This window comes from Onthophagus taurus, chromosome 11 (genome assembly GCF_036711975.1).
Source record: "Onthophagus taurus isolate NC chromosome 11, IU_Otau_3.0, whole genome shotgun sequence".
Lineage (NCBI taxonomy): Eukaryota > Metazoa > Arthropoda > Insecta > Coleoptera > Scarabaeidae > Onthophagus > Onthophagus taurus.
The window spans coordinates 21025832-21040873 of record NC_091976.1 but is presented as its reverse complement, the minus strand read 5'-3'; the positions used below and the strand labels follow the sequence as shown (position 1 = coordinate 21040873).

General features: G+C 32.1%; 2 protein-coding genes across 3 annotated transcripts; one reads left to right on the top strand and one right to left on the bottom strand.

The window, feature by feature from the left end:
- The first annotated feature begins 652 nt into the window (after window positions 1-652).
- Window positions 653-2344, top strand: LOC111414395 (zinc finger protein 143-like). Its single transcript, XM_023045728.2, has 6 exons — window positions 653-700; window positions 956-1192; window positions 1251-1546; window positions 1599-1794; window positions 1843-2051; window positions 2113-2344. The coding sequence occupies exons 1-6, from the start codon at window positions 697-699 to the stop codon at window positions 2314-2316; spliced, it is 1146 nt and encodes a 381-aa protein (XP_022901496.2). The 5' UTR covers window positions 653-696; the 3' UTR covers window positions 2317-2344.
- A 4116-nt stretch (window positions 2345-6460) lies between these two features.
- On the bottom strand, window positions 6461-8448 carry LOC111414430 (galactosylgalactosylxylosylprotein 3-beta-glucuronosyltransferase I-like). Of its 2 annotated transcripts, XM_023045775.2 has the most exons (4): window positions 8042-8432; window positions 7638-7978; window positions 7434-7580; window positions 6461-7370 (listed from the first exon to the last, which is right to left on the bottom strand). In XM_023045775.2, the coding sequence occupies exons 1-4, from the start codon at window positions 8154-8156 to the stop codon at window positions 7005-7007; spliced, it is 969 nt and encodes a 322-aa protein (XP_022901543.1). In that variant the 5' UTR covers window positions 8157-8432; the 3' UTR covers window positions 6461-7004. The 2 variants fall into 2 exon arrangements, with proteins under 2 accessions (XP_022901543.1, XP_022901542.1); XM_023045774.2 differs by having other exon boundaries at window positions 7638-8448.
- Between the last annotated feature and the right edge of the window lie 6594 nt (window positions 8449-15042).

The window sequence follows — 15042 nt, the reverse complement described above, 5'->3', positions numbered from 1 at the left end:
GTTAAGCTTAAACAAGTGATGCAAACGCATCGTGGAAAACTGTTGCATGAATTACTCAATAGCAATGTTGCAAATCTGCGTGAAGAATAGGGTCAAGTTTTAAAACGTATCATTTCAAAAACGTATCATTGCACGATTTAAAATTAAACTTTAAAACAAACACTAAATCTTTAATAGCAAAACTACCTATAGAATTTAAATTTATGATCTACGTTTTGAAATATTAAAAAGAAAAATTAAAAAAGCAATAAGTAAACTTTCGAAAGAAATATAATACAGTAATAAAACCTTTTCAGGTCATCGTGTAATTTAAAGGGATTGTTTTAGAACAATGTGGTTATTGCAAAGCGGTAGCAATAAAATTCCAATTTGGGCTTTCAGATAGTAAAAAGGAAGTAACTCTCATTAATTTTTCTTTGGTTTGACCATAAATGAGTTGTTTTTCTCCAACAACTTAAATAATAAATAATTTTTAATGTTTAAATAATGTTTATTAGGGTATTTTTTTGATTCTTTATTTTTTTGTTCACAATTCAAAAAAACACTTATTTTGCGGAATAAAATCAATTATATAAACAATAAAATTAATAATAATAAATAATTTCGTTTTAATAAATAAATAAAAATATTTAAAAACATTTAATTATTTCAAAGTTGGCAACGTTCACGTCAACGTCTACTGGCCTTGGAGACATTATGGGTAATTTCCCAAGATTCCTAACATTATTACTTTAATTTTTTCACATCTAACACGTTAATTTCATAAAAGTAACATTTATCTACAAATTTTTAATTTCAATTAATCCCCAAATCACCTTATTTCCTCATTTTACCCTTCTTTTTACAATCCTTTCCCTTCCAGTAGCCATATTTACTCTTTAGCAATCAATACAAAATACCTAACCTCACTTTTAACTTAAACGTCATTTTCCAAACTATATTTTTTAATATTTAGAAGCAGACGAAGAAACGGTCTATACATATTACACGATCGTTAATAATACGGTGGAAGTGCAAGAAACGCCTCAAGATGAAAATATCGTCTATTTCACGATTGATAACAATGAAATTGCTGAAACCGAAGGGGAAGCTTCAACAAGCAATGTTTTTGATGAAACGGGAGGGATTGATGAATTACCCGGTTATAAAGTGATTTCTTTAGAAGATGGGGGGTTATATTTTACAGAAACAGGTTAATTTAGTTTTTGGTTGTAAATGAGATGTTTTTATTGATTAAAAAATTTTTTTAGAGGAAAATTTGGAAGTGAATCAAGAAATTCTTGAAGAAGGTGCTAATACTGTGACCATTCCTGAAGTAAACACCGAGGAAAATTCTGAGGAAGTATTAAATGATGGTGAATATCAAGAAATTAGATTTGAAGATGGCATAAGAGCTATAATTGATAAAAAGTTATGGATGAGTTTAATGGAAAATAACAGTGTTAAAGAAGTTCAAGAGGAAGAAGAATCTGAGAAAAAGACAAAGAAGTATCCTTGTGTGTATAATGGGTGTAACAAGGTTTATAGCAGCTTGCAACATTTAATGGTGAATTTGCTTAGTTTATAAAATAGTTATTTATTAATTAAATCTTTTAAAGGTACACTTTAGAAATCATACAGGAGATCGCCCATATGTATGTTTAGTGGAAGGATGTGATAAATCATTTGCAACGGGTTACTCATTAAAAGCTCATTTAAGAACACACACAGGAGAAACACCTTATTCTTGTCAAACATGTACAAAACAATTTAAAACATCAGGCGATTTACAAAAACATATAAGAACTCACACTGGTAAGATTAATTTTCTAGGAAAATAGATTTTATTAATTTTAATTCAAGGTGAAAAACCTTTTAAGTGTCCAATTGAAGGTTGCAATCGATCATTTACCACTTCAAACATTCGTAAGGTCCATATTCGTTCTCATACAGGCGAGAGACCATACGTTTGCCAAAAAGAAAAGTGTGGAAAAGCTTTTGCTTCAGCAACTAATTATAAAAATCATATGAGGATACATTCAGGGGAAAAACCATACGTTTGTCCTGTTGCTGTACGTTTCTCCTTTTCTTTTTTATAATTATAACTAGAAATTACATGAATACATCTTTTAGGATTGCAACAAACGTTTTACAGAGTACTCCTCGCTTTATAAACACAATATGGTTCATAAACCCTTTAAGCCGTTTAAATGTGAGTATTGTGGGCAAAGATGCAAACAGGAATCGACGCTAAAAGCGCACAAAAGGGCCGCACATGGTTTGCTTATAACTCCAGATGGAACTGAGATTGAAATTATACTTAATGATAATTATTAAAATAATTATTAAATAATTATAAAAATTATTACTTAAGTTGTTTATGAAATTTGCAAAGGAAAATATAAAAACAAGAAAAATTAAGAAATTTTTAACGTTAATTCCTTTAAAATTTACTTTGTTTTGAGCTGTAATTTTTCTTTTAATACATATATTAATATGTATACTTTCAATAATATAACAGTAAAATGTTATATTGAAAATATGCAATTAGGAATGCAGGAATACAAATATACAGGTGTTCAGAAAGTTTATTTCCTTAAAACTATTTTGTTAATAATCTCATTGTTATGATCATAAAAAACCAAACGATTTTATTAAGATATCCTGAGCACTATATTTTATATAGCAGTCATTAGTTGAAGTGTTAGGAGACCTTATCCCTAACTGATTCCTGGAATCCCACTTCTTACTTAATACGTCTACCTGTCGTATATAACAATAAATTGCAAACCTGCGCACCAAATACAGTTCACTAAAAGTGAACGCAAGTCTTTTATTACATGAAACAATAGATAGCTTATCTTCTCCTACAAATTTAAACCCATAATTTGCAGAACCAGTTGAAAATAATCGTTCAGGAAAGGAATGTCAGATGAAACCACAATGTTGACTACTTAGTGTCTGTAGTTTCTTGTCGGGCCAGTATATGCCCTCAAGGTATGTTGATTTGTTCTGTTTTCCCATTGTTTCCTATTCAAGGTCAGACTTTTTCCGTTAAAAAAGTTATTAGTTTACCGATGGTCATGCAAAGATGAGAAGATTAGGCCAAACCAGACGAAACTTCGAATGTCATATAAAGGAACATAAAAGGGGTGACTCAGAAGAAGATCGGAAAAATCGCTGGAGTTTTCCGTAGAGGCATCCAATGCACAATCCGTCGTTACCGGGAAATCGGTAGTATCGAGGATCGCCCCAGAAATATAAGTCTAAAAACTGCTGTAAGTCCTACCATGGTCAAGCGTGTCCGCGACAAGGTTTGCCTGAATTCCAGGAGGAGTGTCAGTAAAATGACTAAGGAGCTAAATATTAGCACAAGATGAATCTGCACAAGATCGTCAAACATTGTTTGGGGCTTCGTAGCATCAAGATGCAAAACAAACTTTGACGGAGCAGATAATGGTGAGCTTAAAGAGCAAACATTTAACCGTCAAAACGTCAGAATTCTTGCGCGAATGTCAAAAGAAACTCGTAGAACTACCTTGATGGGATTCTGATGACGGAAGTGCTTCCAGAAGACGATGAAGGAAGTTAGTAGTACAGCAGTATTCGCCTGATTTGAACCTTCTCGACGTTACCGTGTTTCTTGAGAGGCCTGTGCTACTTCTCTCCACCATGGTGGCTTGAACTTCGAACTTTGATCGTACATTGTACATAATGTTTGAATAAAATTTATGCCAAATTTCTCCATCTGGGTTGGGTTTGGACACCCTATGGTTGGGTTAGGTTGGACACCCTATTGGACTTTTCTGACACCCTATGCAATGCTGACTTGTGCTATTCATTGTTTTTGAAACTCGTGTTATACTGAAATATCAGGCAATTAGGAATATTTGACAGAGATGTTCGAGTTCAGGGTAACTTTGGCCAGAATTTTGAGAACAAGAGAAAGCAATTAGTATGCTTAAACTCAATAAAGCTTCTTTACTCTGTTAGGTGCCAGTTCTGATAGAACAACATATTCTTTGTTAAGAGTAATATGCTTTTTTGCCAAACATATGACAATAACAAAATTTAGGATAATAATCAATAATAGCGAGATATAAATCTATATCATTCTTATTTTGTCTGTGCCACGAACTAAACATACAGTACTCATTGCTATTAATAAGCATAATTGGCGATGGCTTTTCACAAATGCAGCGACTGGGATATAAAAAGAAGTAAATTCGCAAATTTGGAAAAAAAACAGTCAGGAAGTGACCCTACTGCTCCATCAATTAACATAAATCCCGAACTATTCGGTACCTATGTAATTCACAAAAATTGTTGTAATCGGTAGGCAATACAAAAAATGATTGATTATATTCAACTTCTTTTACAACACCATGTTAAGACACTGGAACCTTTCTAGAAGTAGATAATACAACAATCTTTTTAATAAGTATACAAGTTTGTAACGTTTGTGTTTTTAGTGACGATTCATTAAGCGTGGTAACATTTGGTTAATACTACAGTTGAATTAAGTTAAGTTCAATCAAATACTATACTTGAACAACTTTAATGCAAAACTTACCTTCTCCAATTTAGGAAAATAAGTTTTAACTCTTAAATTTAAATCGTAAAATGGTATTTTTATGCATAACGAACTACATTACTTAGTCCTTTCTCATTTTTCTCTCTCATGACAACCATTTCATTTCATGCTACTACTCTACGCTATTTCGTATACAACGTGGATCCACGTATACAATTAATTAAGCAGTTGTTAAGGGTGGGTGTGAGTGTGCTTAGTTTAGAAATACTTGACGAGTATCACTACCATCTAAAACGTTAATTACAAAGATATTAATAGTCTGTTTAAAATGTCTCTATTATTGTGTATTCTTGACATTTTTCTGGTAAAGATCTCTCTATACCTTCTAAGATCTTTATTCCGAGTTTCTTGCGCATCTTCTGAAAGCAGGCCAATCTGGATACTTCATGATTTTATTATTAAGTGGCCAAGCACAAGAATTTTATGCACTGCCACAGGCATATAATATCAATTATATAATTGATTATATAATAGAGTTGTCGTTTGTAAAATTTTTAAATGCAGCAGTGTTCATTTCTTGATAATAATTTTTGTGAAATAGGCATCTGGTTTGGCATTTTAACGCGTCATTGATTTTTTTTTATTACTGTGTGTTGGATAGGTATTTTTTAACTAAAAAAATACTTTGGACTTGTTTGGGAAGAAGGTTACAACATGATATCTGCGACCAACGTAGTCTTTCCACTCAAGCAGCGCATCAGCTTTGTATTCATAGCTTAACCCACCATTGTCTCTGATTGCGATTCAGTTGGCAGTGATGCCCGTTAAATACTTCAAAACTAAGCAAACTCACAACCACCCTTAACAACTGCTCAAGTAATTGTTTATGTGGACCCACAGATGACATGGTTGCTGAAAGCAACTAAACGAAATGGCGAGTAGTAGTGGACAGTGGGACCGGGTTGCTCGCCGCTGCTTACTGGTGCTATTACCCGCCGCTGATCAGCATCGGCTGGCAAGCAGCCTAGTGTAACCCGCGCTTAATCACACCAAGCTGATTAATGGTTGACAGTAGCGGCTTCCACAACTCGCGGCTGGCAGTGTTCTCAGTTTATCATTTACTTTGGCCATTCAATGTGCTAATCTGTATTTCCATTTCCTTTACTATATCCATATTCCTCACTCAATCCATCTTTGTTTTCTAGCAGCATCACCTCCAGTACTACATTTGGAAGGATGAAATTTTGCAGATAATTATTTGACATTGTTTGACGATTTTTATAACCCTAATATGTTTTTACAAGAGGCTGAAAAAATTAACCCCATAATACTTTGCATTAGAATTTTTTAATACGTCTACATTTTTCTATTTAAAAACTTGATTTAAATAGTGGGATTCAATACGCAACTTTTTTGTCTCTTGACATTTTCTCCTAAAATTGTTAGTTTGATCACAAAAAAATAAAATAATACACAGGTTCAGGTAAATTAATTCAGAGATTGGTTATTATTAGTCAAAGAAATGAAGTTATGTCAAATTGATCTTGGCATTATTTTATTTTTTGTGATCTAACTAACAATTTGTTAGTTGCAAAATGTTAAGAGATAAGAAAGTTGCAGATTTTTACCCTTAACTTTAGAGGGCTATAACTTGGAGGAGAAGGTTTTGATCAAAAAGACTTCCCTTAATTTTCGTTGAAAAATCACCCCTTAAAATCCAAATACTTTTGTTAAATCTGTTGTAATTGCTAACCTCTTCTCTAGGGCTTGTTTGATTGTAGAGTCATTGTCTATACATGGCTCTAACTAATATTCTACATTGTTATTCTTTAGATAATTGTATCCAATGAATATAGAAGGAAAGAATTATTTTGCTCAAGTACTTATTTGCCTAAACATATACATTAACTAAATTTAATTTAAAATAAATTAGAACAAACAAGAAAAACTGGTTCATTCAATTTAATAAATACCTTAATAATCGTATCTAATCATAACAAAGAAATAATTAAAATCTGTACAAATAAGTACTTACAATCTAACTTGATATCTTAATGACTAAAATCCTACATTATTACTTAATATTTACGAATATTACAATTTAGAACATTATTTTTTTCGTTAATGAAACATTTTATTATCATTGTTATTATTTTTGCAACAAGTACCTATGTTTAGCTTTAAATCACTAATTATTTGAATTATTAGATTCAAGATAATGTATACGTTGTACATCACAACTGGTTTTTGTGTTACTTTCTTTAAAAGATTTCAATTATTTATATTGTGCAGGTACTTGAATGATGAGTAATAATAAAAAATTAAAATGAAATAATTAAATTCTCTAATAAAAAAAAAGAACTTAATTAATATATCACAAAACTAAAAATTGTAAATATTAAATTATTTTGATCCATTACTCTTTTGAGTATGGTAAAAATCATTATGAAATAAGTTAATCACAATAGAGAGGATAAAAAGTAATTTGATTTTAAACTTCAAGGCCAGGAATGTTAGCAGCTATTTTAGGGGTTTCGGTTCGAGTGTGCCAAACATAAACCTTCGTGCAATTATCAGCAAGAGGTTCTAAATCTTCTTTGGTTATGAAAAAACTTAAAAATTCACTTTCCTGGCAACCCTTAGCCATTTTATATGAAAATTCCGCATTGGGATTAGATAAAATTAAATCTAAACTAATCCCAAAACCAGCCATATCAATAGCAAATGTTCTATTGGGTTTCCATCCACTTTGATAACCTGTTACTTTTCCAGTTAATCTATCAACTATTGGTGCTTCCGCATTGAACCCACCAACTAATCCAACCGGCCAAATACCTACTTTTTTAATTTTTCGCATCTACAAAAAAAGTTATTAATAAGTATATAAAAAAATCCCATTTTTTAAATTTTATATTGTTACCTCCTCAAAAAGTTTAACACTATAAGTGTTATCATCATCCATGAAATAAACAATACCTTTATCTCCTTTCAAAACAAGATTTTCTCTTAACCAATTTAATCCAGCATTTCTCTGTTCGATACCTCGATGCCTTTTCCATCTTGGATCCTAAAAAAACAATCTTAATTCTAGTAATTCCTCATAAACATTTTTATAAATACCTACTTTTGCTTTTAATTTTTCAAATGGTGGTGTTTTTGCAGCAAGATGAGTAAAAACTAAATGGGATTCGTTTAATAAATTTGTAACAAGATCGGTTTTAACCTCACTATCCTCAACAATAATCCAATGTAAATTACTTACTAATCGTAAAGTTTGAGATAAACGTGTAAGCTCAGCTTTTTGAACATACCGATAATATGTAGGTGTGATTGCATAAATAGTTGGAAGACTTTTGTTGATATTTTCCTTGTATAATCGCTCGACTAATGTAAGTTCTTTATGGGATGTTTCGAGTAAATCGCGATTTTGTTCGACAATTTTGTTACATTGTATATCTTTTAAGTCTACGGAAGAATAATTTAAATTTAATTCCTGCTTAAATTGGAGAGTGTTTCTTCCAAGTCTACCTATATGGATTTCGTGTAACTTCCAAATAGCGAAGAACGAAAAAAGCACCGAAAAACATACAAGGAACATAAACTTTCGTCTAAACCGCATATCAAACCCCGTTAATGACTCCATAAATTCGTATCGCCTGTGGGGAGCTATTTTTAATTGAATTTACCACAATTAAGACTTAGAGGAAAGTAAACATAACCTAACTTTATCTTTTAATTTTACAAGATAACAATCTGCACCTAAGTTCACTCTTCCAATTCAAATTTCACCGCGAAATTATCAAACTTAATCTATTTTCGTTAAATTAATTATAAATAAATACTTATTGATATAAAGAGCCTTACTTACACGTCTTCTCACTTAATGCGATTGAATATTTTTATTTCAATAGAAAGAGTTTCCCCACCAAGTTAACTTGAATCATAGCCTTGATAAAAATTTAAAGAAACATTTTTTGTGGGTTAATAATAAGAATGAAGATAACAAATTCGATTGGAAAATAAAAGTGAAATCATGTTATGGTAATTTAATACATTTTGCAAAAGAATTAAGAATTTGAGTGAATGTGTAGTTTTGGTTTTCTAACTGAAGTGGTTAACTGATATTTTTGTTGCCTTTTGATACTGTCCTTTATGATGCATTGATTTGTATTCCATGATAGTCGAATTAAAACACCTGCTCAATTATATAACTTTTGCACTACAACTTTGCATCTAAAGGGTGATTTTGGACATGGTTTCCGTTTTATCGCTCGCGATCTTCATGTTTACCTTGTCACATGCTTGATTAAATGAGTATAAAAGCTGTGTTTCGTTGTAGAGTATGTGCTGAATATCAGCACAAATTTTGAATATAGATTAATTGTGGCGTGCATTTGAAGATTTCATAGCCTGGGTTGAGCAGCGAATAAATCGGGCAAGCGAGGAGGAAATTGGACCTATGGAAGCCGATACCGCCTGGATACTCTTAAAGAGAACACTCGCTGAAATGGCAGGCATTCGTTGACATCAATCAAGTCGTCGTCGAGTCAGCGTCAGTAAAAATGAACATGGACGATATCCAAGAGCTTGACAATAAAACCTTGGAGGACCTTTTAAGGACCATCGCGGTGTTACTTCAAGAGAGAAGAAAAATCAAAAACGAAGATGAGGGGTTCAGCCCAGCGATAAGCAAGAAAAACGAAAAATACAACAAGAAGATCTAGAAATCGAAACAAGCAACAGATATGCCTAACTGGGTAACCACGAAGAAGAAAACATGGAAGAAGAAGGACATGACGAGGAAGAGGCAGAAGACGAACAAAGAGAAGAAAAAATAAACTAGAACCAACACATTAAACAGAAAAAAAATTGGCAAAAGCCGTCGCAATAAATAAATCGAGAGTAGCACCGTTAATTCTAACGCAAAAAAACAAATGGAATCACGTGAGCCACTTCATGAATAAAAAGAAAATAAACTACGTAAAAACAAAACTGGTCGCACAGGGAATAAACATAGAACCCACAACCGAAGATGATTACAGACAGCTCAAACAACTATTAGAAGATGAGGAAATTCAGTTCTACACATACGACTTAAGGTCAGAAAAAAAAAGCTGAAGATAGTAATTAGGGGAGTCATGCACGAGACGACCCTAGAGGAAGCAGAAAAATACCTAATGGCACAAGGATACCAAAATGGCAAACAGGGCAAACCAGCGCCAATGATTCTTGTTAAAATAAACAAAGAGTACCGCTCTATCTATAACATCACTAAAGTATGCAAAATTGCAGTCAATGTAGAATCGTTACGAACAAAAACAGATATCATACAGTGCCATCGGTGTCAACTCTTTGGACACGCACAGAAAAACTGCAACGGCGAATTCAAGTGCATGAAGTGTGGTCAAAACCATATGACGAAGAACTGCACCAAACCCAAAACGATGTGCAAAAAACCCGAACAACCCAAACTTAAAAAAAAATGTCAACACTTACAAGCCGGAGAACAACTTCTGGAACAACAGAGAGAGGAGGCCCGTAGAAAGGAAGTGCACCATAACGAAAAAAATGATGACAATAAGAAACGAAAAGAAACTGAAACAAACGATGACAAAAATCACAACGACAACAATAACATAGACGAACTTAAAAGAACACTGAGCGAAATGTACGCTGAATTTGCCTTCACAAATCCTTCAGAAAAACAAATGAAATCATTCCTCGTAAAGACAAAGAAAATAATTAAAATATTCAACCATTAATGAGAGACAACAAATATACAAAATTTTTAAAAATAGCATTCTGGAACTTCCTGGAAGAACACAAAATTGATGTATTACTAGTCTCCGAGACATCACTGAAGCCTTGCAACCGATTCAACATACAAAACCTATCGAAGGGATCGACCCGACTGAAGAAAAGGAAGAGGCACAGCAGACATCGTGTCAAATCAAATCAAACATGAAGAAGTCCCGATCCCGAATATCACACACCTCAACGCAAACGGCATCAAAGTTAATACCAAGAAAGGAGATATTAACATATTTGTAGCGTACCTAGCACCATCAGAAAAACTAGTAGAAGAAGAATTCAAAAGTATACTTTGCCCAAACAAAGCGACAATCATAGCTGGTGATCTGAACTCCAAGCACCCGGACTGGAACTTAAAAAACCTTGCTGAGGAAGTAGACCTACTGGTCATTGTCCATATGACTCATATTCACACAGCAATCAGTTCGGTTGATGTCCTCGATATAGCCATCATTAAAAACTTAAATAAAAGAATAACAATCAAGACAATAAATGAGCTCTCCTCAGACCACTACCCAGTAGTAATGGAAGTAGAAATCCAACCAGAAATTCAAAAACAACTAATCAAAACCACTGACTGGAAGAAGTTTAAAGAAACAATAAAAATCAAGAAGACAGATCAATTCAACACTAAGCTTAGAAACAGCAATAATAAGCCTTGATAAAGGAATAGCAGATGCCCTAATAGCATCAACAACAACCAGGGCAATAAATCCAAGCAAAACTCAACTCTCACCTGAATTAAAACAGAAATTTGCGGAAAAGAAAAAACTCATACAAGAATACATAAGAACAAGAGACCCAAACACCAAGAATAAACTTAATAGAATCACTACGGAAATTCACAAAAACATTAACGAAATAAACTAAGAAAAGTGGTGCAAAAAAATAAAAGAGCTAACAACGGAGGACCAATCACTTTGGAAGATGACAGCAGCACTAACTAAATATCCTCTTTTCCAGATGCAGTCAACATTTATACAATATTTATACTATGTGGAAGTGGTATTTTTCCATAATTTTAAAAGAAGATCTTGACTGACCATCTAAATGCTTCCAAGAATTTTCCCTTTATAAAGATCGGAAGGTTCTTGGTCACCCATAGCGGTACCAAAAAGCAATTGATCGAGTCGCTTCTCTTCACTGCTTGATAGATGAGTAATTAGAATATTTTTATATTTTTATCTAGTTCAGAAGTATTAGAGATAAATATCGTGTACAGTCGAAACAACGTCAAGAGGAAGATTCGAAACAACAAGATGGTATTTCATCTTATCTGACGTACTTAGGCTGGAAGGATATTGTGAGGCAGGCCAGGGCTGTAGAGCCAGAGAAGAAGAAGATTTGTGGCATAGGTATAGACAAACACATTCAGATCTAATAGTCTTCCAATTCTTTTCATAAAATCTATTATTAAATCTGTTAGAACTTAGAATAAATTTGCTTTTGTGAAGAAGATTCTATAACTGGATATTCCGCAATGGCATGATTTCTCATTAAATATCTTTATTTTTATTTTAATGGAAACATTTCAAGTTTGAATGTTATTGTTACAGTTTGAATTGCATCGTAATGATTATGTAAGTGAGGTTGTTGACGGATTTGTTAAGGAATTAAAAAGTGATTTCAGTTCTTCATCTTCTGAATTAAATATAAAAATGCCTGTAATATTACTTTATGCTGAAAAGTGATTTTAAAATAGTTTTTAATTTTGTTGTCATGGTTGATTGAGAATAAATAAATAGAAATGAGGAATAATATTTATTCAATAAACTTTAAATCATCAATTTATAGCTTGACAAATCTATCTTGGCCGAACGTTACAGCTTACAGAGCCAGAATTTGTATATTGTAAATATGAAATATAAATTTTAAAAAATAGTATCTCAAGAACGAATGGAAATATCACCATGAAATAACATTAATTGCACAATAAATAATTTTTTATTTTCATAATCATCGTTGTTATGGTTTGGAGTGCATAGTCACCACATGGACACCAATCAAAAGTGTCTCTTTTAGAAACCATATCAAGAGAGGAAGCAACAGAAGATGAGGAAGGTAGGCAAATACCATAAGCTGTCATCTGTTCAAATTTTGACTTGTAACAATGTGATGTCGTACAGTATGTTTAACAGGTAAGGAAAAATTGGAAGTTGAAATTATGTTTGGGTTTATGTAGTTTTTAATAAATATCTTCATTTTGTTTTGAATTAAATGCTTTATAAAAATAGCACAACGATTCACATTTCAAAGCTCTATCTTGGAAATTATTGTGATACTAACAAATATTTGATTTTGATGAAAATTTTGATTGGGAAGATGAATGACCTCTGTTTCGATTTCGACAATTTGGTTTAGACTGATTAGAATATTATCCATTAAATTCTTTATTTTGAAGGGAAAATATTTGAGATTTTATACTTAATTGTTCATCCGCCAATCTCTTGAAGAAATTTTTACAAGTATTTGCAAAAATTTTCATGAACTCTGAGGATTAATTGAAGTTTGATTGTGTATGAACCTCAAAAATTTTATTCGTAGAATAATTTTGGCAAGACTCCCAGATCTTATCTGCTATTGTTAATATTTCATTAATATCCCCTTTTCCAGATGCAGTCAACGCAATATTTATGCTAGGTGGAAGTGGCTTTTTCCATAATTTTAAAAGAAGATCTTGACTGGCCATCTGAATGCTTCCAAGAATTGTTGACATTCCTCTATAAAGATCGGGAGGTTCTTGGTCACCCATAGCGGTACCAGAAAGTAATTGATCGAGTCGCTTCTCTTCACTGCTTGATAGATAAGTAATTAGAATACTTTTATCTAGTTCCGGGGGATTAGAGATAAATATCGTGTACAGTCGAAACAACCTCAAGAGGAAGATTCGAAACAACAAGATGGTATTTCATCTTATCTGACGTACTTAGGGTGCTACGCACCATCTTTGGCGGAGTAAGCGAAAACGGACTAGAAGACGATATAACTTCAAATTATATCAGGCATACAACGACATGCACGTGGTTATGTTTATCAAAATCAATCGCTTGAGATGGGTTTGTCATGTGATGAGAAGGGAGGAGCCATGTTGTAGAGAGACAGGAAAGACTGGAAGGATATTGTGAGGCAGGCCAGGGTTGTAGGGCCAGAGAAGAAGAAGATTTGTGGCATAGGTATAGACAAACACATTCAGATCTAATAGTCTTCCAATTCTTTTCATAAAATCTATTATTATATCTGTTAGAACTTAGAATAAATGTACTTTTGCGAAGAAGATTCTGTAACTGGATATTCCGCAATGGCATGATTTCTCATTAAATATCTTTAATTTTATTTTAATGGAAACATTTCAAGTTTGAATGTTATTGTTACAGTTTGAATTGCATCGTAATATTTTAAAAGATTTATTCCAATCATAAAAATAATCTTGGAGTGTAGTATTTAAAGATTATGATAAAAATAAATTCATTATGTCAATATATAGAGATAACATACATAAAATGGGTCATTTTTCGAATTAAAAATCGGGAAGAAATACATAAAAAATGTTCAACGCAAATTTTTACGAGAAACTTCATTCACCAGTTGTTGTAACTACAAAAAAGATTTTATCTGATCATGGACGTCTCATAAATTGGCCAAATAAATCAAAGAATCGTGTTGAAAGTATGAACATTTTGGATGCTGGTTGTGGTGAAGGGACATCAATGGTTAACATTTTTCAAGAATTTGTGATGAAAAATGTGGAGAATTATAAAATCCTTGGAGTTGATTTTTCAGAAAAAATGATTTTAAAAGCAAAAGAAAAATATAATGATCAAAAAAAATGTGAGTTTGAGTTGATGGATTTATCGTTGGAGAATTTTCCCGAAAAATTTACTGAAAACTTCGATTTAATCTATTCTATGTACTGTTTACATAGGGTTCAAACAACTTATTAAGTACGTTTTGTTGAATACTCAAAACATATTGGAAGTAATAACTGCTTATTTTAAGTTGGGCTAGAAACTTTTATAAAATGCTGAAGCCAACTGAACAAATATTTTTCACAGTAATGACTAAAAATGCGTTTGTGGAAATATTCTTAATGGTAAATCAACGCGAAAAATTTAGGAAATACCAAACAACGGTTTGGGATAGGCCTTTTTTCACATATATATTATCACAATATTAACATTGAAAAATTGTTAAAATCTATCTTAAGAGAAGTTGGTTATAAAAATATTGCTATAAATTACGATGAGATAAACGTAAAATATCCTAATGAAGAACTTTTAAAGGCTTTCGTTAAACATTTTGAGGCATGTTATGATCATTTACCAACAAATTTAACAGATGATTACATAAGTGAGGTTGCAGAGGGAATTATTAAGGAATTCAAAAGTGATTCTTCTTCTGAAATACATTTAAAAATACCTATAATGTTACTTTACGCTGAAAAGTGATTTTAATTTAGTTGTCATGGTTGATTGAAAATAAATAAATAGAAATGAGATAAATATTTATTATCCAATAAACTTTAAATAATCAATTTACAGCTTGGCAACTCTATCTTGGCCGAACTTTACAACTTACAGAGCCAGAATTTGAATATTATAAATATGAAATATAAATTTTTAAAAATCGTATCTCAAGAACGAAAGGAAGTATCACCATGAAATAAAGAACATTTTAAAGCAAATTTAATTAAGAATGAATGCCCAATAAATAATTTTTTA

Excerpts from the sequence above, each read along its gene's own strand:
- LOC111414395 (XM_023045728.2), top strand. Across the intron at positions 1,547-1,598 it reads GCAGCTTGCAACATTTAATG|GTACACTTTAGAAATCATAC; the intron begins GTGAATTTGCTT and ends AATCTTTTAAAG. Across the intron at positions 2,052-2,112 it reads CATACGTTTGTCCTGTTGCT|GATTGCAACAAACGTTTTAC; the intron begins GTACGTTTCTCC and ends TACATCTTTTAG.
- LOC111414430 (XM_023045774.2), bottom strand. The coding sequence starts at position 8,156 with ATGGAGTCATTAACGGGGTTTGATATGCGGTTTAGACGAAAGTTTATG. Across the intron at positions 7,581-7,637 it reads TTGAAAAATTAAAAGCAAAA|GATCCAAGATGGAAAAGGCA; the intron begins GTAGGTATTTAT and ends TTGTTTTTTTAG. Across the intron at positions 7,371-7,433 it reads GTGTTAAACTTTTTGAGGAG|ATGCGAAAAATTAAAAAAGT; the intron begins GTAACAATATAA and ends CTTTTTTTGTAG.